The sequence below is a fragment of the Plasmodium coatneyi genome, chromosome 13 (assembly GCF_001680005.1).
Source record: "Plasmodium coatneyi strain Hackeri chromosome 13, complete sequence".
NCBI lineage: Eukaryota > Apicomplexa > Aconoidasida > Haemosporida > Plasmodiidae > Plasmodium > Plasmodium coatneyi.
In genome coordinates, this window is record NC_033568.1 from 1462023 (window position 1) to 1489975 (window position 27953).

General features: G+C 39.0%; 6 protein-coding genes across 6 annotated transcripts; 2 read left to right on the forward strand and 4 right to left on the reverse strand.

The window, feature by feature from the left end:
* Positions 1 to 1697: 1697 nt before the first annotated feature.
* PCOAH_00050380 (Uncharacterized protein) lies at positions 1698 to 4231 on the forward strand (the record flags this gene model as incomplete). Its single annotated transcript, XM_020061820.1, has 2 exons — positions 1698 to 4003; positions 4162 to 4231. 2 exons carry the CDS (start codon positions 1698 to 1700, stop codon positions 4229 to 4231), a joined length of 2376 nt encoding a protein of 791 aa, XP_019917322.1.
* A 783-nt stretch (positions 4232 to 5014) lies between these two features.
* Positions 5015 to 8158, reverse strand: PCOAH_00050390 (Uncharacterized protein; the record flags this gene model as incomplete). Its single annotated transcript, XM_020061821.1, has 1 exon — positions 5015 to 8158. The coding sequence occupies one exon, from the start codon at positions 8156 to 8158 to the stop codon at positions 5015 to 5017; it is 3144 nt and encodes a 1047-aa protein (XP_019917425.1).
* A 2517-nt stretch (positions 8159 to 10675) lies between these two features.
* On the reverse strand, positions 10676 to 12370 carry PCOAH_00050400 (Uncharacterized protein; the record flags this gene model as incomplete). The annotated part of the gene is made up of 1 exon (XM_020061822.1): positions 10676 to 12370. The coding sequence occupies one exon, from the start codon at positions 12368 to 12370 to the stop codon at positions 10676 to 10678; it is 1695 nt and encodes a 564-aa protein (XP_019917253.1).
* A 2424-nt stretch (positions 12371 to 14794) lies between these two features.
* Positions 14795 to 18652, reverse strand: PCOAH_00050410 (Uncharacterized protein; the record flags this gene model as incomplete). Its single annotated transcript, XM_020061823.1, has 3 exons — positions 14795 to 18236; positions 18442 to 18476; positions 18599 to 18652. 3 exons carry the CDS (start codon positions 18650 to 18652, stop codon positions 14795 to 14797), a joined length of 3531 nt encoding a protein of 1176 aa, XP_019917154.1.
* Positions 18653 to 23344: 4692 nt separating this feature from the next.
* On the forward strand, positions 23345 to 24843 carry PCOAH_00050420 (Uncharacterized protein; the record flags this gene model as incomplete). The annotated part of the gene is made up of 4 exons (XM_020061824.1): positions 23345 to 23414; positions 23747 to 23984; positions 24156 to 24292; positions 24440 to 24843. The coding sequence occupies 4 exons, from the start codon at positions 23405 to 23407 to the stop codon at positions 24841 to 24843; spliced, it is 789 nt and encodes a 262-aa protein (XP_019917418.1).
* Positions 24844 to 26090: 1247 nt separating this feature from the next.
* On the reverse strand, positions 26091 to 27272 carry PCOAH_00050430 (Uncharacterized protein; the record flags this gene model as incomplete). Its single annotated transcript, XM_020061825.1, has 1 exon — positions 26091 to 27272. The coding sequence occupies one exon, from the start codon at positions 27270 to 27272 to the stop codon at positions 26091 to 26093; it is 1182 nt and encodes a 393-aa protein (XP_019917313.1).
* Between the last annotated feature and the right edge of the window lie 681 nt (positions 27273 to 27953).

Consider the following 27953-nt stretch of genomic DNA (forward strand, 5'->3'; position numbering starts at 1 on the left):
TGCCACACAGTTGTGGTCTTTTTTAGTTCTTTCGAATTCATTGTCTACATAAGTATTGGCATTAAAATAGGACAAGGAATATTCACACATAAGTAAGTATTTTTCCATTTTTTTTTCGTGCTATTTGGAGGAACGCTCAAAAAGTTCATATAATAAACCCTGTATATAATAGAAAATAATGTGGGGAATAAAATCCACATTTTCCATTATGCCACACATGTGCGAGCAACAGTTTACACACTTGGAACATTTTGAAAAGGTGAAAAAGTTTATTTAACTTTTTTAAAATGCCTTCACATTATGTACAATTAAAAAAAAAAAAAAAATGAAAAGTAACAACGGATAATTGGCTGAAGTATACACGAGGGGGGTAAAAAAAAGTAAATTTTTATGAAGGATAAAAAATTGCATGTCTTTGTAACACATTCTCATCACTTAAACGCGTTAATTTGAATGAAAAAATGAAACTTTTTGTTCATTCAAAACGGCTTTCTCATTTTGGAAATCTTGAACAGAACAGTGCAGGACATGACGCAATTTTTCCCTTATACTTTGCAACGCGGAAAGAAATTATATTTTCCATTCGATTCGGTTGCCTACAACTAGCCGAAAAAGGTACTCAAAATACGTTGCCCATTAGATGATAAACCTTCGTAAAGAGCCCATTTGGGGGAAAAACACATTGGTGAAGGGAAGTTGTGCAAATTGCTCCCACATTGCATGGTTTTTCTGCTGCACACACATCTGTATATAAATGTGCCATTTATCCACACCTCCTAATAGCTCAAATGGGGGTACAATTGCCAAGACGAAGCTAACGGCGCATTTTAGCGAAGTGATCCCACTATGTGGCTTTCCAAAAGTACCTTCTATATACAGTACACCACGCCATTGTTCATAGGCAGTGGAAAAAAACAGAGTAAAAAAGGTGCACCGTTAAATATTACACAGGAGCAACAGTATGTAGTTCGGCACACAGCACTGCCGAGGTCCCCTGTGCTAGTTTGAATCGTTTTTGTTTGGCCCCTACAGTATAGTAGGCCAATCTCAATTTGTGCTGAAATGCTACTTTTGAAGATTCATTTGGGTGTGCTTGCGTTCCACGCATTTGTAGTGAAGGCTCTAAAATGGTACAATTCTCTGTGATGCTTTACTATATGTTCACCTTTGAATAAATGTTTATTTAGCTATTTTTTTTTTTTTTTCTCAATAATTCAACTTTTTCCTGAACAGGAGAAAAAAAAAAAAAAAAAAGCTGATAAAGGCTAGCAATTTAGCTGTATTTTTTTGGGAGCATTTTACATACCCACAAAATAGTACCATCTTGGTGAACGCCTTAAGACTGTGTAACCACGCCTATGGAAGCTGAGGGACAACTTCGCTGAAGTGAGAGAATGTTTGTAGGCAAAAAAGTTCGGTTCTCGTAAAAATATGCAAAGTATCATGTGGTGAAAGTGGATGCGGCTGCAGAGGGGCTTGACAAGTGTAGCTTCTTCATTCCGATGTGTGTGCAAAAGGACAAAAAAAAAATATATATATTTTTTTTTTTTTTTTTTCCAAAATTACAACGTTGTGCCAGATTTCCGCTGTTGAGATGGTCTTCCCTTTGCCGTAACGTTTGCTCATTCCGTCCAATTTTAATAAACCCATGTGGGGCTCTACCTTCCCTGCCAACTTTACGAACAAATATAATTTAAATGAAAACAAATCAGAAATGCTTCTTCTTCCTTCTGAACAAAAGGCATTATAACCCCCCAAGCAAGAGGAAATGGAGTAAGCAAAACGATAAGTACAAAACGAGGAGGCCCCTGGCGGAGAATTCAAATGTACACAAAATTAACATTAAGGGGGAATACTGGAAGCAGAAACATGTGAACAAACAGTTTGTTGTGGAAAATGGGAACCAAGATATGATAAATGAAAAGACAAGTTTGAATTTTTTTGGCTATCCAAATATATCACTGCATAGCAAATTGGGGGGCAGCTTATATATTGAACAGATGGACGAAATAACTCTATGTGTAATTATGAATAAATGCATAAAAGAGAACATCTTGGAAAGTTTCATTTGGAAGAATCTGCTAAACAGGTGCACAAGAATTGCGCACAAAGTGAATGGAAATGTGTTAAGCTATATATTTAAATATGCCTCACAGGCAATTTTTTATAACCACTATTTTTTTCTGACCATGCTTGGGAATATCTCCACCAATTTGTATTCCCTAAATATAAAAAACTGTGCAAATATACTCTATGCAATGAATAATAATAGCAGTTATTATAATGAAGAGGTATACAAAAAGGTGGTAGAACACAGTGCTCTGCTTATCTTGAACAGAAACGACATCGATGTTAATAGTGTGTTAAGTCTGATCAGCTCGTTTTACACCTTTAATAGCAGTTCCACAGATTGGTGCAACCCCGACGATGGGAACTGCTTAAACATTAGGAAAAATGTGAACAACGCGTATTTACTGTTCGATAGCATTGCGAAAACGTTTAATAGGTACGATCTGGATTTGAGTGAAATTGACTCTGTGTGCTCGGCTCTCCTTGTTTATTGCCAACTGGATAGGGTCAACTTGTTCTTTCAGGAGAGGAACAGAAATGTGATAGACAAGTTGGTAAGCTACCTGAACGACCATATTGAAAAGTTAAATATAAAACACATATCCATTTTATGCTTTGCGGATTGTATTTTTACCAAGGGGAAATACTTGAAGTGGAATTATATCTTTGCAAAAATTGAAAAAGAGTGTTACATGCTGGATAACAACTACCTGAGTATTTTGTTCTACGCACTGAAGGATAAACTGGCGCAGCGGAAGAGGATTTACAAAATTATTTACAACCATATTTTGAATGATGTAAGTAACACTTCATTGGAAAATATATCCCTGGTGACATACCCCTTTTTGAAATGTGCCATCTTCGAAGAATCGCACAATAGGTGGGGACGCAACGGCAGTAAAAACCTTCCACAGAAGGAGAGCGGGAAGAAGAATGTCTACACCAAAGGGGACGAAGTAGCTACCTCTGCAGATGAAGGTACTAAAAATTTGGAAGTAAAATTAAGCCATTCTTTTCACCTATTTAACGATTTCCTGTACGGAAAGGTGAAATACAATATAAATAACTTCACCATATTTCAAGTGTACTTAATTTTTAAAGGGTTGTACGAATCCAAGTTGGCAAATGATAAAGTAGAGCAGTTAAAAGAAGAGATCACGAAACGGATATGTAGAGACGTGCATAGCATGCCGGCGTATTTATTAACGTACTGTATGAAAATTGTAACGGATAACAGCGTAAGGGATAGCGAATTAATAACTCTGTTGAAGAACGTCAGTTTGGTGTACCTGCATATGTATAAGAAAATTTACCTGGGCGACGTGGACTATACGATTAACGAAGGTTCCACGCTGATAGAGGATTACTACAGTAGTGTGCGGGAAGATGAAGACCCGTCCAAGAGCGACATAACCTTTCTGTACAATGAGAAAAAAAAGGAAGTGAATTATTTATCCGAAAAGTATGTACTAAATTTGAATTTATTCAATGAAGAATTTAAGCACCTACGTAAAAAGTTTGGAATCGAAAGGGAACAAATTGAAAAGACGCTTACACATTCGCAGAACTTTTTTTTTAATTATTATTTGAAGGAAAAGCAGCTAGCTATTTTTTTTTACTTTTCCATCATGATGGGGGAGAATGAGGCGCTATCATATTTTAACGAAGTTAAGCAAGTTGTGCAGGATCGAATGGCACACGGAGAGTTGAAATTCAGCCCACCCAGCATTCTGCGCATATTAAGATCGATGGACCATCTGCACATGGTTCAGAAGGACAATGTCTTTTTTAGCACCCTCTTGCGGCAGCTGTGCGATGAGATATACTCCCTGGACCTAACTACATTTTTGCAATTCCTGTCTATATTTCATAAGAACAGAATTTCTCACTACTACTTTTTGAGGAAGGCCAGATACATAGTCAGCATGAACAGGTAACCAGAAGATGGCGATCGTGGGTGAATCAACGCGTGTGTAATACATGTGTACAAAATAGGCGAACACCGTGCAACACGCTGTCTAACCGTTTGTTCCACTGAACAATGAGCGAAGTAATTAAATGATATATATTTTTTTCTTTTTTTTTACGCAGGTATGAATTTAGCAGGAGTTCGCTGCTGAACGTTAAGAACATGATTTTCGAATTAGGCAAGTTTTTATAACAAAAAAATAAAAAAATGGTAGTAGGAAAAGGGGAGTGAATCAAATTAAGCGGCAAATGAATCAAGCAAATTAAGAGACAAAATGAATCAATCAAATTAAAGGGCAAAATGAATCAATCAAATTAAGCGGCAAAATGAATCAATCAAATTAAACGGCAAAATAAATCAATCAAATTAAGAGGCAAAATGAAGGAAAATCAAATAAATTGCAACTAGCACTACCATTAATAATAGTGGCAAGGAAGTGTACGCAAATATGAACAAACAGGTAAACGAATGGATAAACAAATAAATGTACGAATTGCCGAGTGGCCAAATAGACGAATGAAATCTGCGCAGCGTAGATACATTAACCCCGCGATGAAGTGTACTAAAATTTGGAGAATTTTAATATAGCACAAAATGGGGGTGGGGTGGACGAAAACAGTTTAGGAGTTTTTTTTAATTTTTTTTTCCTAAACGGGTAGGTACATATATTCCACAATGGTGAACTCATAGCACCACAGCTTTTGTTATTCTTATTATGTACCTCTTATCATGGGTGATGTGCTCCCTTCTGACAGTAGACGTTGACACACCTTTCGCGTGTTTCTCTGTTGTGCTGCTTCAACTTTCCTTTTTATTTATTGTATTTTTTTTTTAAGTAATATTTTGTGCCTACTCACCGGTAAAGTGGCTGTTCTGGCGCTATACACTCAGAGTTCTGACTGCACATTGCTCATTTTGTAACTCCCCAGCGGAGTGGTCTTCTTTGTTTATCGCATTTTTTTTTTTTAAGCACATTTAGTCCTTACAGTAGGCCTTTTTCTCGAAACCCTTGTAAAGAACCTTAACACTTTCGTGGTCAATTTCATATTGTTCCTCTCCGTCCTCATCTTCATATTTGCTGAGGTTAAATACGACAACACTGGAATTTCTCATTTTGTGATTTCTTGCCTTGTGTGGTGCTTTTAAGAAGCTTTTAAAGAAACTTTGAAACCACACACTGTGACCAAAAATGATGAAGATATTATTTGGATCACCAAAAATGTACGAGAGGGTATCCTGGAATCTACTCTGATGTTTTTTTTCAGCCATTTTAACTTTCTCCTTTATCAAAGCATCAACATCTTGACTAACGTAATTCTTAGTCGTGGGGGTAACATACTTATGGTAGAAATTGTACAAAGTAATTGAGTCTGCATTTCTACTAAGTTCCTGTAGTGACTTTAGCACATATACATATTCCCCAGATGTTTTGAACCGATCCTCCATAGCAATGAAACAACTTGTAATGGCTCTTCTTAAATCGGAACATAAGACAACACTTTTATATTTGGTGTTATTAAGAACATCGATGTGTTCCTTTATACTCATGCTAGGCATATTTTCTGATTTGTATTGTTCATCAAGATATTCCGGTGGTATGCCAACTTCACCTTCGAAGGCATCTAAGTTGCCGGAGCTTTCTTCCTCTTCCTTCTCTTCTTTTTCATCTTCTTTTTCGTCTTCCATTTCATCTTCTTTTTCGTCTTCCATTTCATCTTCTTTTTCGTCTTCTTTTTCATCTTCGTTTTCGTCTACTCTTTCGTCTTCTTTTTCATCTTCGTTTTCGTCTTCCCTTTCGTCTTCCTTTTCTTCCTGTTCTTCTGTTACTTCTTCTTTTACTTCTTCTTTTACTTCTTCCTTTACTTCATCTTTTACTTCTTCCTTTACTTCCTCTTTTACTTCTTCCTTTACTTCCTCTTTTACTTCTTCCTTTTCTTTCTTTTTTTTTCTTCTAAAAATAATTTTTTTTTTTTTTTTCTTTTTTTCTTTCTTTTGCTTTTTTTTTTTCTTCTTCTTTCCTTTCTTTTCTACTTTTTCGTCACTGTTTATGCACTTTAGCTCTTCAAGTTGGCTGTCAATACTATTTATACTTACCAAACCATCAAAATATTGTTCATTCATTTTGGAGGTACTGGTGGCAGGATCGACGTTAAGTAATCTATCAGAGAAATCTTCATCATTGAGACTGGAGTTACTTCTGCTATGACGGAAACCCTTCCGAATGCCAATCCATCTTAATTTCAGATGTCTTTTCTTCGGAAATTCTACGGTACTGCTGTGTTTACTTCCTTGTTTGGTATCTACGGTGCTAGAGCTGCTTGCTGTTCGCCCTCCAAAGGTTGATATTTGATCGGTAGAACCCGTGGATGCTCTCCTCCGATATCTCCCAAGTCCGGGACCTTTGGCCGCAGCTTTATCAGAATGTGGAATTTTGCAATCGCCAGATTTGACATCCTTGGGTTCCTCTACTTTGGGTGCAGTCTCCTCGGTTATAGTATCTCCTTTAGGTGTAGACATTTCTGTTGGACCCGCTTCAGGTGCAGCTGCGAGTGCGTCTTCGGTACGTATCGGTTCGGGGCTCACCTCCATGGGTTCATTACATTTCTCTTGCAGCAGACTTTCTGTATCGGCCTTAGCTGTCATATCTTGCTCTTCGTGCTCCTCTTCATTTTCATTTTCATATTCCTCATCATCATAATCATCCTCATCGCCCAAAACACATTCCTCTTGCAATTCTACAGTTTCCAATTCGCTCCCTATGGTTTTGTGTGTTTTTCCCTTTTCACTTGCATTTTTTTGTTTATTTCCTTTTTTCCTTTTTTTTACCTTTTTGAGTTTTTGTTTTTTTTTCTTTCCCTTTTTACATTTTTGTGCGTGGGAAGGTTTCCTATTAACCGGCATAATACCTGGTCCTTCTGGCATGTGGGGATGCATATTTTGCGCTACATTCATGGAGGAATCTTTCACATGTGTTTGACTGACGGAAGGAGGCATGGTTTGTGCCATGTCCATTCCTGGACCTGGTATCGTAGGTATATTCGAGTTGGAGCTAGTCGTAATAGGTGCATTTGGTAGAGAACCTGGAATTTCTGCTAGATTTGGCGTAGAGCCCGGTACTGTGGGTAGATTAGGAGTGGAATATCCACATGCTGGGTCCATCATAGCAGGCATGCGTCTCATTCTGTGTCCTCCTCCATTAGCTTTTGTCCAAGGATTTAAATTTCCTTTAGAAGGAATTTTTTTTAACAATTTAGCTTTAAAACCTGACAAGGTCGATTTGGAATTTTTAAATGAATTATCTTCATCCTCATCTGATGAGTCTTCTTCATCCTCTTCGCCGGATGAGACATAACCTTCATCTCCTGCAATTTTACGAGGCACGAATTTAGCTCCTTTGTAAAGTAACCCGTCAAAATATCCATCACAAATATCTTTAAAATGCTCTTCTAATTCAGTTAGCTCTTCATCCCCGTCACAAATTCTTGCATAATTCCTTTCTTCTTCAGTTGTTCTATAATAAAAATCATCACAAATACTGACGTAGTTTTCTTCTTCCACGGTAACAGCGTCAAAATCTCCATCACATAGTTTACCATAGAAGGCATCCATCTCCTTCGTGGCTTTTTCTAATAACTGCAATTGTTTAAGTCCTTCTTGTACAAGCAAGTCGGCATTTCCTCTATCATCGATGCTGTCTTTTAAAAATTTGGATAATTCGATAGACTCCTGTATACCCGATTTACTCAGTGGAGAGTCAATTAAATTGGACCTTCTACTAAATAGAAAAAACATTTCGTAAAAGAACAAAAGAAAAATGTTTAAAAAATTCTTGGTTGTTACCTTTTTGTTAAATATGCTGTTCCATATTGATTCACTATGTCTAATAAAATAAACCGTTTTCGTTTGGACGTTTTTTTTAACGGGTCCATCATAGGAACCGGATTCTTCACGTGTACCCCCTGCTGCTGATGATGATGTTTCTTTTGTTACCTTATTTTTCCCACGCTTTTTCTGTTTTTCTAGTTGAATGTGTTTGTATTTGTTAAACAGTAGGAGTCTCTTAAAGCAATAAATGATCAACTTTATTTTTATCAGGACGCCAAGAACAGCCACAGACATTTTGACAAGATGTAAAGGCGTAAAAATAATGGGATGGAGGGTTGTCAATTCGGGATCTGTTTCTTTAACTTGACGTTGTTTTCTTCTACCTACTTTTCGCTCAGGTTTTTCTTCCACTACGTAACTTTTTCTGTGCTTAAGTATTTCTCCTATTAGTCCTTTTTCTGTTCTTCCCTTCCACTTGTTACGTAACCACGTGTTAGCACGTGACATTGGAAGGGAGCAGCACCGCTGCAATGGTACACTTTGCCGTCTTCGCCACTCCACGGTATCTAATACACCCTAGGAGCGGTGGCGGGGGGTGATTTATTCGAATTCAAATGAACTGCACGAATAAGTTCATTCGTACATACTTTGACAAGGTGTTAGATTCAAAATCATCATACATATACGTGTTTTCTACGCGCTCGTGTGGCTTCGAAATATTCAGGAGCTCCAACGCGTCTGTCTGATGAATCTATCCGATCAGCCCGCCCGACGCGTCACTCCGATGTGCCCATACCTAATGGCATATTTTTCCCAGTGGAAAAAAAGGCGCCCTTCCCGAGGGAGCAACAATACATACACCACGAGTTTTGTCTCCTGGCACTGTTGGCGCCCCTTGCGTTCGGGGAGGAAAAACTTGTTGAGAAGAAATTCAGTGCAACGACCCCCCCGGTTATGCGCCTTTATACGGGCAGCGCACCGGAAGGTCTAAAGTAGCTCAAAAAATGATACATACATCTAACCACGCAGACGGAAATCGGAAAAAGTATCATAGGGGTTCTCCTGGAATCCCTCCGAGCCCCTCTCAGGAACTTGGACTATACATTTTCCCGCAAGTACATGGATATCTCTCCGTATGTACGCCATTGGACAAATAAAGACGTATTCATTCGTGAGAATAATTCATATGCTCGTGAAAGCGAATTGAAAAAAAGGAAATTAAAAAAAAAATTAAAAACTGCGTGAACATGCAAAGGAGAAGAAATGGGGGATGTCAAACTGCGGAAGATAAGGGTAGTCATCAATCAATTAATAAACAAATTAGCACTTCAAAATAAGTCAAATTTAATAAATCAGAAATTATTAACCTGAACTGATTAAACAGAACAGATTTACCAGAACATATTTTAAACAGAACTGATTAATACATGTCAGTTATGTTAGATTAAGTCCACCTAAGTTGGTATTATTAGATTTCGTTTGGTCCAGTCTAATATATTCTTATTTTCTTATCATATAATTAAAAAATATATAAAATCTAAAAAAAAAAAAAAATTAACATAAACATAAACAACGAATTCATAATTCATATAAACTCGTATGGGAGGATATTAAAAAGGAACAAGACTTTTTTTTTTTTTTTTTGTTCTCATTTTTATTTTAATGTAAAATGAGAACAAAAAAAAAAAAACAAAAAAAAAAGAAAAAGCCTTTATGAATGCGTGCGCGCATATGGTAAGATCATATCAGATAGGAAAAAATAGAATACTTCAAGGAGAAAAAAAGCGCCAAGAAAAAAAAAAAAATACAGAAACATGCAATATGAAATATGAAGGAAAGAAAAAATAAATAAATGCGTATGGCGGGATATATAAAATTAAAAATGTATACGAAAACATATTTTTTCTAGATCCATACAAAATGGTAGAATAAATATGCAATAGTAAACGAAAAAAAACTAGGGCTTGGAAAAAGGTAGAAAAATTTAGAAAAAAAAAATTCAAAAAAGGTTAGCAAAAAAAGTACAAAGGTTTGGCAAAAAAAAGAAAAACGTTTTCGAAAAATATAAGAATTTTGATAAAGTAAAAAAAAAGGAAGTAATAGAATTAAAATGAGATAAAACAAATAAAGTTGGAAGATGAAATTTGCTTTTATTTATGTTACAGTGGTATCAAAAAGCTGAAAAAAGTGTAATAATTGCGCCCCGCTTATGTGCATTCGCGCAACTCGCGCAATTCGCGCTATTTGTGTAGTTACAGCAAAAAATGCCGAGAAAAAAAAGCCGCAATGTGTGTACGCAATGACTGATGAGAAGAACTAGGCATCACTATGAATGGGTACGCATTTTATGCATACTGCAGGTATAACGAAAAAAATTGTAAAAAATTACGTACAGTTTTGTACATGTGCATATTGCTTCGCATTAATTTGTAGTCTTTTTTTTTTTTTTTACGACAGATTTTCTATCGTAACGTTGACCTTCCGGCACTCTTGAAGACACATGTTGTCCTCACAATTTTGTCCGCTGACGCGGTAACGGCCTTGTGCATTTTTTTTTTTTTTTTTTTTTTTTTTTGTCCTCCCCAACTGCGTTCGTTCATTCGATCGAGCAGTCTACTTTTTTCAACCTCCGGCACAAACGCTTTTTTGGTGTGTAAAATTTCCCTGGGTTGGTCATATTACGTTCCGTGGCAGGGCATCACGGGGCACCCCCCTTTTGCTCAGTCTCTTCCAGGACATTGGCAACTTATCCAAACGGTGAACGTCTTTCTGTTGCTTTTCTCCCGTTTGACTTACCAACCGCAGCAGCGTCTAGTCAAACTTCTTGTACTCATTGTCGAGAAATCCCTTATACAGGACACGCACGCTGTCCTTCTCAATTTCGTAATTGACTTTATTATCCTGGTCATACTTAATTATATTAAAAACAACGATCCCGGAGTTTTGCATTTTGTGCGTTTTAGCTTTGTGCGCCTGCTTCAGGAAGTTCTTGAAAAAAAGGAGGAACCACAGGCTGTGGCCAAATATGATAAAGATATTCTTGTCATTATTAAAAATGTACGAGAGGGTATCAAAAAATTTGTCATTTACAAAATTTCTCTTAATTCGTAGATTTTTTACACAACTTTTTTCTACATCTTTGTGTACAAAATTTTCAACATCTGTGCTGATATATTTATTGTCGTGAAAATCGAAAAGCGAAACGCAGTCTGGATTTCTGCTAATTTCTTGTAGTGAATTAAGTACTTGGATTTGTTCGTTATTTTTATTTATCCTGTTGTAGAGGGCTATAAAGCAGCTTGACATTGCCCTTCTTAAATCTGAGCACAAAATGGCACTTGGATATTTTACACTGTTGTTGAGGATGTCAATATGATCCTTAACACTTTGGTTTATGATTTCCTTAGGGTTGTACTTTTCGTAGTAATTGTTCCTATTCACTTGGAGGTCATTTCGACGGTCCTCTTGATTATTAAGATAATTATCCTCCACGTGGGCGTCACTTGGGTGCATCATCGATTCGTGATCAGTATATGCATTTCCATCTTGGTATGTGCCTCCGTTTGTACTTGTATTTGCGCTTGCGTCGGCATCTTGACCACGTCCTCTTCTCCTTAGAACTTGCCCCGTACTATTTCCTGTCCTTCCATCTCCTGCATGTACATAATCGACAACAGGGCCATCCTCTGCAGTAATCTTATATGCAGAGTCCGCATTGGCATTGTCATTATAGTCCTCCTCCGCATCATAATCATCTGCGCTGTCCTCCACTTGTTTATTCAGGTCTGCCATTTCGATGTCCTCATTTTCGTCAACGCGCGTCTGCTCGTCTTCCTTATCCAGTGGGCTTATCGGAACTACGCAAAGTTTATCTCCATTTTTCGTTGCACTTTTTTCCTGCTGCAAAAAGTTTGATAATTCGATGGACTGAATAATTCCTGCGTTACTAAGTGGGGAATCTACGAGCACCGATTTCTTACTAAAGAAGAAGAAAATTTCGTACAAGAAGACTAGGCACAAATTTATAAACGTCTTTGTTGTGAGTCTTTTGTTAAAGACGCTATTCCAAACGGATTCGCTATGTCTTATAAAGTAAATTGTCTTCACTTGAACATTTTGCCTTTTGTTGTAATCTCCCTCGTTCTGTGCATCGACGTAATGGCTGTCCTCACCGACAGAGTGGTTGTCCCCACGGACGGAATGTTTGTCTGCACCTACATTTTTCTCATCTTGGCTACCCGTTGGGATGTATCTTTTTCTGTTAAAAAAGATATATCTTACCACGCAGTGAAAAAACAACTTCACTTTTATGAAGAAATTAAATATCGACGTTATTATTATATCCTTCAGAATTTGAATGTGCAAAAAAAACTCCAAAAGATTTCCGTTTTTTGCATCTTTTTTGTGCTTCAATTTTCGCGCGTTAAATGTATGAATGTATTCATACACAATGTTTGTGATAAACAGTGTCAGCAGGACGGAAGAGGAGATTAAGAGACCCCTCATTTTGGCGTTTGCGGCTTTTTAAACTGGGTTTTTATTGTATGAATTATGGGGGAGGGAGCGCAAATGGCCACGTACATACGGGTATGTGTTTGTCCCTCCTCCTGGGCGTCCTCAAATGGTGGTGCCAGATGGGAATCACAGTAAGACCCACTACCTCTGCGCTGCGGGCGTGTGGTGGCTAAACATAAAGATAAATATGTGCTTAAATAAGCATCAATGCGGTATATATAACATTCAGCACGCTTGGCGCTATCCCTTCTCAGAGCGCAACTGCATTGCGAAGGGGCACATGTTACATGCCCCTTCCCGTCTGGGTTGTTTTTTCTCCTCTTCCTTTTTTTTTAATTTTTTTCACAGCTTGCTTATCAGCATTGGACGTGTTTTTACTATACTCTTATATCATGCTGAGATTTTTAAATTTCTTCAGAACAAAAGTATTGAAGGTCTGATAAGTGTTGATGCGAATATATACAAGTACAGGTCACATTTCAAATTGGCAATACAATGCAAAGCAGGCGCTTAAACGTTAAGCAGAATAATTAGGGTAAGATTTTACCATAACGCGGATAAAAAAATTGAGAAGAAAATTCTACAAGGATGAGTAGATATAAAAAAAAAATGGAAAAAAAAAAGAGAGAAAGAAAAACCCTGAAGTTACTGCGCGAAGAGTAACAAAAAGGGTAGAATTTTTAGCGCAGAAATAGTAGAAAATTTGGCAATATCTTTAAAAATAAATATTTGCCCATGCACTAAGCTGAAGGGGGAAGAAAAAATGGAATACCTCCTTACCGGAACCGGAAGAACATCTCCGTGAAAAATTATCCCTACAAATATGAGGAAAAATGCGAACCTATTTAGAAGCGTTTTACATATTTGTACACGCGTAGGAAAAAAAAAAAAAAGAAGCCATCAAGTGCCTTTTAGAAGTCGGAAAAAAATGCTTTCGTTTTTTTTTTTTTTTTTTATTTCTCTAGCGAAATTAACTTGAACGACCGTAACAACAAATTTTTGTTGCCATTGACATTGTTGTCACGATTTTTAGCTGTCATTCCGAGCAGTCCCTTAAGGAAAAGTAAAATACGTAAAACAAAGATAGCCTGTGCGTAGTGGGATAGAACACATCTGTTCGTTATATGATTGTAATTCCTTTGATAAGTCCGCCCAGGGAGAGGGGGCTGCCTTCCTGCGTGTTACTCACCACCAACATGGAGGTACATTTCGTGGCAGGAGTTTGCAAAACAAAAGAAGGATAAACTTTGTTGAATTTTAAGAGAAAAAAAAAAAATAAAGTTGCTATAACCAATTTCTGACAATACCGCTAGCTCGTTTAGCATTGCCAATATTTTGAAATATTCGAAATAAAAAAAAATATATCAATCAGTGTATATGCCAACGTACCCTTTTGTGAGATCACATCGAGAATGTGTTTCAGACGTGTACGAAACACACATGACGCGTTAATAGCGTAAAACAGAACAGAAAGAAAATGAAATAAAAAATAGAGTCCAATTTCGAATAGGACACAAATAGGGCGCACCGAAAAATTGAAAAAACAAACAAAATGTGATAATGACAAATTTGCACATTTTCATTATCACGTTGAACTTAAAAAATGGTGGCGGTGGTTCTTCCTTTTTGCGCAGTTGCCGTTAATTCGGGGGGTTCCTTTACAATATTAAGGCTACATAAAGGTTATTTTTTTGATTTTTTCACCTTTTTTTAACCTTATATTTTTTGCCTTTTTTTCCCCTTTCACCGTTGCACACTGCGCCTCATGAAAGACGGTGTTTTTTATTTTGCCGTGGCGCTGGGCTTTGACGTTTTTTTACCGTTCGCGCTTTACACATTCGCGCGGCGCGATTTTGTTTTATTTTTTCATTTTATTACATTTTTTACGACACTACGTCTTTTTTTTTACCTTTTTTCTTACCTGTTGGCGCTTCCATGGGTCGCCGTGTCCGGTTAAGTCTTCTTCGCTGTGGTGCATTTCCACGTCCTGATTTTTGGAGCACACATGGATGGTGACATGTTGTGTTTACTTCCCCACTGAGCAGCTTTACTCGTCAGTTTTATCCGTCCCCCTTTATTGTCTCTCTTCCTTTCTCTGACCCCTACTGGTCTTCATTTTGGGCAAAGAAACAACCGCCGTTGTGTATGCGCTTGAGAAAGCACGACTAAAAAAGTGGAAAAGAAGTCATGTAAAAAATTGTATGCACACGGATGATAACACGCAAATGTACACGTTTAACATTTGGCGAGTCAACAGTTACACGGGGGCTCATTTGTTGACACTAAAAAGAGAAGAAAAAAAAAAAAAGGTATTTTTTCATTTCAGTTTTTTCTTTTTTTCCCGACTTATTCTTCCCATTGTACACAACAGTTGCGGGACTAATAGTCCATTTGATTTTTCTCATTGAGAACTCCTCATATGTTGGTGAAGGTTTGGGGCTCGCTTCCCCCCTCCTGTGATTCTCTCATTTGGCGATAATAATCCACCGTGTAGTCATAAATTTGGTCTATGGTAAAAGAATTCGTGAGCTGCGCATTTTTCCCGTTTCCGCAATTTTCATTTGTTGCTTCACTTGCACTGGGATAGCTACTGGGTTCTCTCCATCCGTTCGTACTCTTTGCTACTCCGTTTTGATCACTACTTGTATTATCCATGCTAGTGGCCTCCTGCACATTTTGCGAACCCTTCATATCGTCTTTTAAGAAAAAAAAATGTCTCAACATATCTACGTGTTTTCCTCCTTTGTCCACTTTCCGCTGGTCACCATGTGGAAGGAAGGTGGACTTCTCACTGAGGCAATAATCGTCGGCTAATGTATCCTCACCGATGTTGCCATAAAGATGGGGTACAAAATTTTGCCCCTTATGTTCGCTTTGCCCATTTTCACTTTCTTTGCGAACCAGTTTTTGAAAAATCGACACGAAGTCTTTGGATTCACTTGCATTGTTCATATTTCCGTTGGGGTAACTTTCCCTTCTACTGTCACTTTGGCTAGTTTGCCCTTTCGAGTGGTGCTTTGTATTGTAATTACCATACGCGTCATCACTGCTTCCACCAACTTCCGCTGCTTGCCCTTCCTCTACAAACATGAACGCACGCGTTCCATGTGTTGATTGTGCGCTATTTTGTAATATGTTCCCCTTCTCTGTGTGAGAAACTAATTCGACGGCTTTATCCGACCCATTGGCTACTTCTATAGGGGCCATGATTTTGTCCTTTTCGTTTGCTTGTTCGCTAGTATCTGCTTTTATGTCGTGCTGGTTTAGGTCATCCTCCTCATTTTTCCGTTTTTGATTCTTTTTAAATAAATCCAACTGCATCAATTTTTTTTTCAGATACATTAACTTCTGATCGCTGAAGGGGCGGTACGCCTCCTCTGCGTTTGTTCCTTTGTTAGCAGTTCCATCCGTTTCGGTCTCATCTACCAGGTTTATCACTCCTGCCGCTTGGATCACTTCTTCCACGTCGATCACTTCTACCCCTTCGACTGTACCAACTTTACCACGTTCATCACCGAAGTGAGCCGACGGTCCCTCCTCCTGCATAAGGGCGTCTCCCTTTTCGCAGATTACAGTTTGACCCCCGGATGGATGTTCATCACTACGTAGACCTGTGTGTTCATCTGTTTCAACGGCAGATCGCCTGTGCACACCATCTGTGTTGACCTCCGATTGGGGATTGACCCTATCCGTGGCATCACCATACTTATCACTTTCCCTCTTGATATTTCGACTAAAGAGGTGAATTAATTTTTTCTTCCGTTTAAGGTGATCATAATTCGGTTCATTATCTTTTCTCGTTTTCCTCCTTTTTGAATTTCTGCTTTTGCAGCTACCACTTGAATTGTACCCTTTGCTTCCCCCTCGGATTGTTTTTCCCCGATGGGTTCCACACTTTGTAACACTAACGTTGGAAGAATAGGAGTCTCCTTCGGTTAGATATTCCTCCACGTTAATAGTACCCCCATTGTGTTTACCGACGCGGCTATAAAGGTTAGCGTCCTCATCTGCATTGTTGAAGTTAATTTGTTCGTGCAGCTCGTGATAGGTATTCTTACAAAAGGTGTTATCCCTGTAGAGGTAATCTTCCTTCTTAACGATGCCTTTTTTTTTGCGCATTTTTTTTTCATGCTGTAGAAGAGACAGGTCCTCTTCCATGGAGAGTGATCCTTTGGAGCTCCTCTTATACATGCATTGCTCATTTGGAATTATCCGTTTTGAGTCCATCGTTGGGAGTTCTCCTCTTTGGCAATCCAGGTGGCCACCCAGATGCCTACCAATCTGATTATTGGTGTTGTTAATTTGGCTATTCATTTGGTTAAACATTTTGTTGCTTTTCTGCTGGTACATGTGACTCTTCACCTGATCATGTAAATTACTTACTTGTATTTTTATGTTGCTTATTTGTCTTTGTATATGACTGTATAGGGACGGATCTAGGTTGCCCATAGTTTTTTGGGTCGATAAATTCTTCCCTATCTGGTCGTTTATATTTTTCACGTAGGAATTTATCTGTTTGTACATTTTGTTAATTTTTTTAATAAATAAAATATCGATTTGGCTGTTGAAAATATTTATGTCGTCGTTTAGATTATTCACATACCCATCGCTCAGCTTATTTTTCAGAATATTAATTTTTTTATTCAAGACGTTTATTTTTCCGTTTTTCTTGTTGTTGATTATTTTCATTTTTTCCTTTACCTTGTTGATTTGTACTTTGAGGTGGTGCATTTCTTTTTGCACACTGTGGAGCTCGTCGCGCCGGTGGGTAGTCGGTCCATGTTTTGTGGATGCGTCTTTGTAGGGCCTGTATTCCCCTTGGCTATCCTCGCTCCAGCTCTCTTCATAGGGGTCATTTTCATGCCAGCCTTTTTGGAGACATCCTCCTTCGTACACTTCCCTTTTGTACACCCCCTGTTTGCCTTTTTTATGCTTTTCCGGGACTTTCCCCCTTTGGTATTTTGCCCCCTGTTTTACTTCCCTCGTTTGGTTCTTCAAACGCGACATGATCTTTCCCCTTTCGGGTTGACTTTCCCACTTGGGGGCTTCCACCTCGGAGTCAGAATCAATTTCATCATCCGTTTCGCTGCTGAAGTCACTACATTTTTCCGTGTGGATGAAAAACTCACCATTCGGTTTGGTGGAGTCTTCCCCTGCGGATTTAACCTCATTTGGAGTTTCCTTCTCATCGTCAAGTTTGGCGCGGTCCTCCGGTTGGATCGCAAACTCACTTTCGTTTTTCTTATAGGGAGGTACCTCATCCTCTCTATATTCATTCTGACGGTTGTACCCGCCTTCACCAGGTAGAATCCCCACGTCGTCGGTTACACAATCGACAATTTCCCCCACACGGTTGCACGTGACAGAAGCAGTTGCCTCTGCGTGCACATCTGCACGAGGAAAAATATCTTCCGTTGTATGCACATCCGTATGAGGAAATGATGACTCCTCCAAAGGATGGGTATCCACTGTGGCATCATCCGTTCCCTTTTTGTGCTCCTCTTCTTTTAGCCCCTTGCTGCTGAAAATGCTTATTTCATTTTTAAGCTTATCAAAAATGAAGACATCGCTGGGATCATTTTCGTTAGCATTCGCAAATTCATTTTCACTGGTAATCTGTTTTATCATTTCCTGATTTTTCAATGCATTCGTTATTTTATCCTTTAAATACTGATACCGTTTGTTTTTGTTCATTTCGTTTTTTCTCTCCTTCGTCGCTGTGTTTATGGACACTTTTTCCACTCCCTTGCCTGTGTAGATGTACATGTCCGTCACTTCGCTTTGCTTACCCTCATTTTCGTTTGCCGCTCCGTCAAAGAGTTGTCCCTTCCCTAACAGGGTCAGGTATTCCACTCGGCTGAAGGGGGGGTGAAGTTCGGTCCACGGGAGGAATGGGCAAATGGTGAATACAAACAGTTCGATTGTTCATTCGGCGTGGTGCACACGGAGGGAAGCGCCCAGACGACGCGTTTCTTTTTTTTCGTGTTGAAGTCTCAAAAAGTGGCATGCACTGCAACGGCTAAATACGTTTCGCATGTATAAGCATGCACAGCGAAGAATACCTCCTTTTCTTATTCCCAGGGGCATTGGACTTGTTCTGTAAATTTTTAAAACACGTAGAAACAGATGTTAGTATGAGTACGAATGTGGCAAAGCGAGGAATCAAAAAAAAACATAAAAATGGAAAATCAGTTCGAACTAAAAGGGTACAACACATACGTTGTATATGCTCCAAGTATTGTTCTTGTAAACTACTGTGTTATCATTTTTCATTATTGGTGCTTTTTGAAGGATGGATGGGTGAAGGTTGTGTGTGTATATTTTTTTAAAAGGTGTTAATGGAAGAATACTTTTCGGGGGGACGGATTATGTGCGCGCGTCTCCATTTCAAGTGTCCATATCTGCAATGGGGAGAAGTATGTTGCTGTTCTCGAGTCGGGTGTGCATCCAAATTGAAGGGGTGGGGGGCCCCATGGGCGTCCGTGTAAGGGCATACACACAGACAGACACACGTACGTAGGCACATACATACGTACATGTATATTTATTACGAGCAGAGCGCTAGGTGAACGCTTCAGGGAAACCCGCTATAAAATGTGTATTCACGTGTTTTTATACGTATTGGCATTGTACGCCTCCTTTCATCATGACGCCGTGGGACGCAATTAACCTGTTGTTGTGAATCTGCAAAATGGGGAGGGTAGCAAAGGGCATATTATCTCCATCACATGGTGAACAATGCAGCTTCGCAACAGACGAATATTTCTTTGCAAAGGACGCTGTGTTCTTTTAACAGAAAGGAGGAGAGGTGGCCCCCCATTCGTTTTTCAAAAAATGCGCACGGATGTATTCAGGGAGATACATTCACGGCAGAAAAGCTCAGTATGTTTACAAAATGAGGAATGGAAGGAAGGTGGTACGAAAAAGGGAAAGAACATGATCATCCACTCATTCGTACGCTTTCGCGCTTATGCATAACGGACATGGTTAATTTGAAAATCTCATGGCGGTAGTTGAACCTTTGGGGAATGAACATTCATGCTAGGATAGCTGTTCGCTCATTCTTATAAAAAAGGGAAAGGCATCTCTTGTTGGTGATTTATTTGTACTAAATAGCTCTCATCACCGTTTGTAAGGAATTATACCCTTTGCTGCTTTCCCCCCTTATGGAGGAGATTGCTCACACATGTGCACACACGCAGTCATAGGATGTCCTTTTTGCGGGCCCCGCTTCATTCCTCGATGGTGACCGCGCATAAGTGTATGTAAATATATATATATTTATAAATACGTATGTATACTGGGAAACACCCACACGCGCCTGTATTTACGTAGTTAAACAAATCGCAGACTGCTCAGTTTTGCTGCGCCATTTTAATTTATTTCTGTTTTTATCTTTGCGTAGTTAGTAGGCATCGCTTGGGGAATCCGTGCGTCGCCTCCAACATGATGACACAGTTTGACACTCCTTGACTGACGCAACTTTTTTTTTTTTTTTTTTTTTTTTTTTTTCAACGAAGTGTACAAATTGGAGAATCACAAATTGAAGGGGACTTTTGAAACATTTCGTTTCATACACGTAAAATGAAATTTTCCTTTTTTTTCAGAAGTGCCGCAGTAAGTTGTTAACTGGTAATTTTTTTTTTTTTTTTTTTTTTAAATTTCTAAACTGTTGTACTGGAAATAGTTCGGTGAACATCCTTTTCGCCGTTCGCCTGACCTGGGGTAACGTAGTTGCATTCCCGCGCTCGGATGTATTTTTTTGGCCCGGCCCACATTATATATGCAACTATTTGAGAAAAAATTAACCAAAGGACGGGTAAAATAGCAAAAAAGAAATGAACGGATAAATGAATATGTGAAAAACTCCGCTTGAGCGACTTCAAATTGCGATTTCCCCGCTGGAATTCCTCTTTATTCGTTGCTTTGCACGTGGCTAAAGGCATATCGATACAAATCTGGTGATCATGTTGTTTAACTTTACGTCTGTGCATACGTCCCCTTCGATGTGGAAAATTACTGCATCCACTTTTCTTCACAGTAATGAACTCGTTTTAAATGTAAACATGGGGCGTTTCCATTCGGCGAAGTGCTCCATGTGACACAGTTGCAGATAGGTTGTTAGTTATGCAGGCTGTTCGAGGCATCGTTCACCGCTTAATCCCCTTATGGGCACTTCCGAAGGGGAGCGAGTAACTCTCTCACGAACGCACGACACGTCATCAAAGCTGAAATTGTGCGATTAAGCGATCGTACAGTTGTGGACAAATAATTTATAAATTGCTTCTCAAAGACAACGCTCTTTTTTGAACCATAAGGGAGACCCACTTCCGGTTAAGCATGCCCGGATGCAAAGGAGAGGACTCCCCCTTCCATTTCTTGACCCAGAGAGGATAAACAGTGGGACGGTGTTGTGCCCATGTTGGCATTGCGTTCCATGTGTTTAGTAAGAAGCGCGAGTTGCGACTGGTGAAATGCTCAAAGAGCAGTATATAACCTGAAGTGAAAACAAGAATGTCGAAAAAGGGCAGTTGCATGCGTCTTTCCCCTTTTTACGAACCAATTGAGATAAATAGGAGGGCCTTTCAATTTTGCAGCGACGTTTGATGCTTAATTGGCCTCTAGAAATGCGCGTATGAGTGTATATATACATATGCACATAGAAGTGTTCTTGGGGGCGAATATAACATAGGGCAACACAGCATTTGTGCCCTCTACCACCGGAATGTCTTATGATACAGCAGGTACAATCAACGTTAAGTATGCTATATTCGCATTTGCGTCAATCTACTGCAACAACTATGTGTGTACTCGCGTGTGCCACTGATCTTATGGCACTGGAAAACCCCCTCTATGTCTGGGACACTTTGGCCAGTTCACTGGATCAACAGGTCGAGCAGACTAGCCAATTCATTGGTCTGTTTTGTCCCACAGTTGGGAGGTGAATACACGAAAGTTAAGAAAAAAAAAAAAAATTCATCTTTTTCCAAATTGCTAAAATACACACATTTTAACAGTAACCGTCAATTTGTGTTACCCTTTTTTCGTTCTTTATGATGACCTATTTTGATGCCATTTTCTGCTCCACCTGTCCTTTTTATTTTGGAAAAGACTGGAGGGTGGGAAGGACTGATATACCTGTCTATATACATTTACCGTCACGTAAAAAAAGGAAAAAAGACGAAAAAAAACGCGCAAGTGTGGAAATATTCTCCTTGTCAAATAGTTCCATTTGGGGCGAAGCTTATATGTAGAAGCAGAGGTGTGCAATTGCGTAACTTATGGCAAAATGTTAGCAGGTGCGAACTGAAAGGAAATTTGATTCATTCGTCGTTGCCCGCAGAGTGTGCGTTTGGTTGATAATTTTTCTCTTTCCTATGTTTTGTATTTGTCCTAATTTTTATACATTTATTTTTTTGATCTATACCTGCTTATGTCTGTTTACATTTTTTTTTTTTTTTTTTTTTTTTTCTCAAATTCTTCACATTTTGCACACGGAGTTAGCAACGCTCATAACAACACTGGTGGGTAATTCCCAATAATTCGTTCACCTTTCGTAACGGCGTTTGGGCGAATTTCTGCCTCTTTAGACAACCACCGTTGTGTAATTCGACGTTCCCCATTTTGTAAAAATGCATCTGCGATTTTTAATGCACTCTTTTTGTTGCTGTTCTGTGTGCGTTTGTGAACATGTTGGCATACGCGGTGTGTGTGTACGTATTCGGAGCGCTCGTTTGATTCCCCTCATTTTAAACATTTCCCCCCATCCCAGCGGTATGTAGAATATTGTGGCCTGCCTCCAGCTTGGCATTTTTTAAAAGAAAAATTAAAAATCACCGTTTTGCGTGTTTGTGTATATTTTACCGCGACGTAGTACGTGGTCGCCAGCACGGTCAACTTTTCAGTCGGTGATTTTGTCCTTTCACCATCGCCATTTCCTAATAAACTGTGTGCGAAATTTTCCAAATGCGCGATTTTTCTATTCGGTAAATGGAACTTCCCTCGTCCGCGGGAATGTGAAGAATTTTTTAAAAATTTACACGTGGAGAATGGCGAATGGCCAAAACATTTCCACAATGTTTATATGCGTACACACGTTTGTATTTTTGCCTCAGTATATGTGTACGTTTTTTTCTTTTTTCCCCCCATAGTACGAGGATTATGCCTTTTTTTCCTTCCAACTGTTTTGTTTACCATAAAGCATGCAAACGTGTGACTGTCTTTTGTTTCCATATATGAGTAAAAAAAAAAAAAAAAAAAAAAAACATATCAAAAGGTGAAGAAAAATTTTCTCATATTGTTTCAACGTTTTAGAAGTTTTAGTATATTTTTCATTACCCCTTTTTTTTTCGCTTTGCATTTTTTCTTTTATTAGTACGAATTAATTGCTAGGACATGGGAAAAAAAAAAAAAAAAATCGCAAAGAAAGGAAAAGAAATAAAGTCAACAGGAATTATATTTACACAACGTAAATTCTTCATTTTTAGCAGTTTTGGCACTCCTACTGCTGTAATATAACAGGATTTCTTCACTTTGCGTTTTTCGCATTAATCGGCGTTTATTTGTGCGTACATTGCGCCCCCATTCCATTCATTTTGCGCCATTTCCCGTTTCCATAGCTCCCACAGGGACATAGTGCGCTCATTTGACCTTTCCACATGTCACACGGCAACTACGTATATGTTTGATTGCTTTGTGCCTACTTTATTTTCCACTTCGGCGTAATTTTTGCCTTTTTTTGCCCTCATTTTATGCCCCAACTACCATGCCTTTTTTTTACACTTATTTTATGCCCCAATATTTTGCCCCTTTACCTTAATATTTTTTAAAAAAAAAAATTGGAAAATTGGCATAATTTTTTTTTTTTCCCATTCTGTAACTCGAGTTTGCTTTTCGCCGCATAAGCATATCGCATAAAGTGAGGCAAAAAATAGAAGAAAAAGAAAAAAAAACTGTAAAAATAACCAGTTGGGGATCCAAACAGGCAAACAAGAAGAAACATTTACCCAAGTGTAAGAGGATAAAATGGATTCAGGTATGAAGAAATAAATGCTACATTCGTATGCACACCCATGTGCCTATACCTCTACGTATGTATATGCTTATGTGCTTTTTTTTTTTTTTCACACGGAGAGGGTCTTTTTGATGTACCCTATAATAATTGAGGGGGGGAAATATTCAGTAGGGAGCTTTCAATAGGTTTTTCCCGCAGAGAATTCCCCCCCGTGGCGTGATGATTATGGTTCTACCGTCGCGTCGTTTTCGCTTTTCCGGCGAACATCACCATTTTGCTTAGCTGCACACTGCAATGCATGAAAATGCGCCAACACCACTGCTTGCTTCCCCCCTTTTTTACCTAAATTGAAGAATACCAAGGCCTATTGAACAGCAAAGAAAGAGAAGATGAAACGAACGGCGCACACATCGCCGAGAAGGTGGAGAAGGGAGGAGAAACCATTGAAAATACTTTGATGAAATTAAATGTGAGATACCAAACGTTATTCTTTTCCTCGGGAGTAATGACTGTCTTTTGCGGGACAATATCATTACTGGAATCGTTAAGATATTTTTACTTCACCAATTTTGTGGTCTCCACTTTTTTAATGTAAGTAAGAATGACTAGTGGTACTGGGTGTGTGTGGCATTGGAACAGTTCGGATCGTATCCTTTTTGGGAGTGCAAGTATTCGAGGGCCTCCTTGGGGAAAACGCTTCCTGTCTACATCCAGCTCGCAATGTACTTCTTATGCCCCCATTTGCATTTGTCCCTTTTGCAGAACCATGGGACTTATCATGATGATTTTGGACATCCCGGGAACGCCAAGATGGGCCGCAAAGCATAGGATTATGATAAGGAAGTACATAAAATTTTTAACGAGATTGACGGGGAAGGCAGTTTGGTTTTTCTTTTTAGGTAAGGAAGCGGCGTTGGTACATGCTTCTACCACCGTTGCGTATTCTCTATTTTCACAACGCACTCGCATTTGCTAAACAGCCCATATGAACAGTAGAAAGCGGTTCCTTCATTGGACACGAATGCGCCTTCCCCTTCTCCCTGCAGGATCGATGTCGTGTTTGAACCTATGGCCACACTCGAAAAAGGTTACCTTCTTTAGATCCTTCTGGGTGGTTCTATTTAGTAGCTTTATCCTGGGCGTTGCCGTAGTTGGCTTTTTAATCGCATTAAGAAAATCATTAAGATTGGAAAAATTAAAAAAGACAATTAAACTGGTATCGAAAGGAGCCTATATTGATTGTTACAGAAAATATAGTGTAGCAGATCCAGACCACGGAATGCAATTTGAAGAATTCAATAGGATGTGTTCAGATCACACAAATGGATATATATATTTTGACTTTTTGGATTTATTTATCATTTTTAATGCCCTAGATGAGCACCAGAAATGTTCCATAAATGAAAGAGAATTTTTGGAGTGGATAAATGGGCCCGTGACTTACTTGTGAGGAAACGTAACTATAACGGATCAGTTCGTTCCCTGCGTGTGTTTACCTTGGTGGAACATAATGGCCACCATGTCCCTTCCCCTCCCACCTTCATTATATGCGTGTGTTCCCCTCGGCATACATAATGCTCCTACGCACACACCGGTCACCAATACAAAAATGAATACAGTTCAGTAAAGCGCGCACACACCGCCATACGCGTATGAGAGGAAACCCGATTAAATTCGTAAAAAAATATTTTTTTGTATGCTGTTAAGTTTTTGTTTATCATTGTGAAATAATTTTTTTATGAATTTCAATTTTTTTTTTTTTTTTTTTTTTTTCATTGCACATTTTTTATTCACCTGTTAACATAAAAACGAAAAAGAAAAGTTGTCAAAAGTTATATGTTTTTCTTTTTAAGGACTTAGCTAAGTGGTTCGCTTGTGGATTTACATGTCAAAGGTGACCCAGTGTTCCGTTCCCGTGTATGTCTATCTGAATCATTTTATGTGGAGTATTCCACGCATTGCGGCTTCGTAGTGGAGGTGAAAATATTGGATTCCCCCGGTTCCACATAAGTGCATGTGATGTTGATGCACGCAGACAAAGGAACAGAATCGCACTTTTCGTTTTTGAGGCCCCTTCCCATCATCTGTAAAATCAACATGGGTGTGTGTCTCCTTTGGCAGTAATAATCCTGTTTACGACGGAATGTTAATTTTTTTTTTTTTTTAATGCTTGGAGTTGCCACGAAGAGCAGCTAAACGGGCAATAAGTTTAAATGGGAAAAAAAAAAAAAAATATAATATAATATAATATAGCACACATGTGCATTCATACATGCGTACATAGATGGGTATTCAAAACATCAAACGGTTTGCCTCCTTCAAATGAGTTAACCTCCATTGGGTGCGTAACAAATTTCTCCCACGTGAAATGCCAACGAGAGGAAAGGAGTGCTTCTCCTCGAAAACAGTTCTTTCATCCTACATATCAATGTTTGGGGGGGCACTTTCCATGCGTATAAAAAAAGAAAAAAACGGCTCTTGATTGGTTACACAGAAGATGCTTCACCAAGCTGGGGGGAGTAGGCATTCTTCGGGGGTACCAAATGGTGGTGTCACGTAAAATTGAAGGTCCTCTGTTGGTATACTCGTGGGAAATCGAAATTTGAGATGGGGAAGTTTAGCTTAAGCGTGAGAAAAAAAAACTGTTCATACAAATTGTGCAAATGTGTAAAGGTGCATACACGGAAAACTGCCTAACTAGACCCCGCCCGTAGACCCCTTAGTGGCGTCGAAGTCAATGCTGTGTGACGAATTCGCAATGATGTCCTTCTCGGGCAAGAATGGAATTTCATTATCTTCAATGACGAGGGCATTTTTCTTTAAGTCGATTTGGCACTGGTGTCTCCTCAACAAATCCAAACCGAAAATAAAGTCAATGTCATACTCATCAATAATGGTTAGCGAAACGGCATAGAAATAGTTTCCAATTTTTATGTCGACCATGTGGATTTTTCCCAAAATGGATTTGGTACCAACTCCTTTTGCAATTCCTGTAAATCTCCTATCCATTAATCTGAGAATGTTGCATTTTTCTGCACACTGTTTAGACATGATACTTGACTGTGCGCCTGAATCCACAAAAGCGTGCACCACGTTTTTATTTATTTCAACAGGAATGTATAACATGTAAACAACTCCGAATGCTTCTGGGAAATGTTCCTGGGCTAATGCCAAGTTTGAGTTTATTTGATTTTTGTAAATATTTTCATAAATGTATTTTTGTGCATCTTCCGAGAGTGGATCTTTTAATGCATTTTCGTACATACGTTGTTCTCTTTCTTTTTCTTTTTTTTCATTTTCCAATTTTTCTTTTACAATTTTTTTTATTTCTTCTACATTTTGGCTAGTTATAGCATCATACAATGGTTTGTCCTGTAACTGTAGGACACTCATCCTGGCTCTGTCATTTTTTAAGTTCAGCAATATTTCGACTTCTTTTTTTATGTATTCGTTTTCTTGAAAAGTTCGGAAATGCTCCATAAGTGCGTTAAACGCTGCATTGTTTACTCCTCCTGCGTTATTAAAATTGTTTGCATTCATGCTGGTACCAGCGGTGGGTGCCATTCCAGCCCCTGTGGAGGTGGAAGCTGCCCCTATTCCCGCTGCTGCCATTTGTGCCTGAGTGCTAGAATTCCCTTGGGGCATCAAATCCAGACTCAACTTCTTCCTTACAAAGAGCAGGTCCCCTTCACTTATGTTCAGCTTCTTCACCGTGTCGAACTTGTTCAGAGCAGCCCCGTTGTATGTCAATTCATTTTCGTTCATGTTTAGCGCGAAGTCATTTTCGATAATGTTGATGATGGTGAAAATTTCCGTGTCTTCGTGCACATCCAGGCTGGTTATGATTTTGCTGTCGTCGGAGATGGTGATGAAGACCATTCTGCGGGTCACCAATGGTGTAGGTAGAACTGCTGTTTGTATGTAGAAACTGTGGTCGTACAAATGGGGGCCTTCCTCCTACGCACACTCGGATGAACCTTCGAAGACCCGACAAAGCGGTGGAGCGAAGAACCACCTGCCGAACGGGGGTACCCAGGGAGGTAAAAACACAACGCTCGTTGTGAGGATATCTTACGCGGAAAAAGAAATGGAAGCCGTGCGGAGGGAACAGTGGACGCGTTAAGTGGGAAGCTTGCCCTTCACATGTGTGCACTTTGGAACTGCTCGCCTGCGCGCAAATGTCACTTTTTTCGCTTGAAGAAAAGTCGGATTTTATGGCTGCAAAGCTGTGTGGCGGTGGGAGGGTGACGTATGCTCGATGTGAAACGCGGAAAGGGGGGACACGGGGAAAAACAAAAACAAAAATGAACGCGAAGGGAAACGAAAACAAAAATACAGGGAAAATAGAGGAAAAAACACAAAGCGCGCGAAAGGCACAAAATAAAAAAAAATAACGTGACGTAAAATACGTGGCAAGAAATAAAAAAACAATCAAATAGGGCCACGTTCAACGAAATTCTGTTTCGCAAACTCTCCTTTTTTTTTTTTTTTTTCCCGTTCTTTTTTCATGCATGAATTTTCAACCATAACGTGAATGCAGTGTTTTCTAAAATTTTGAAG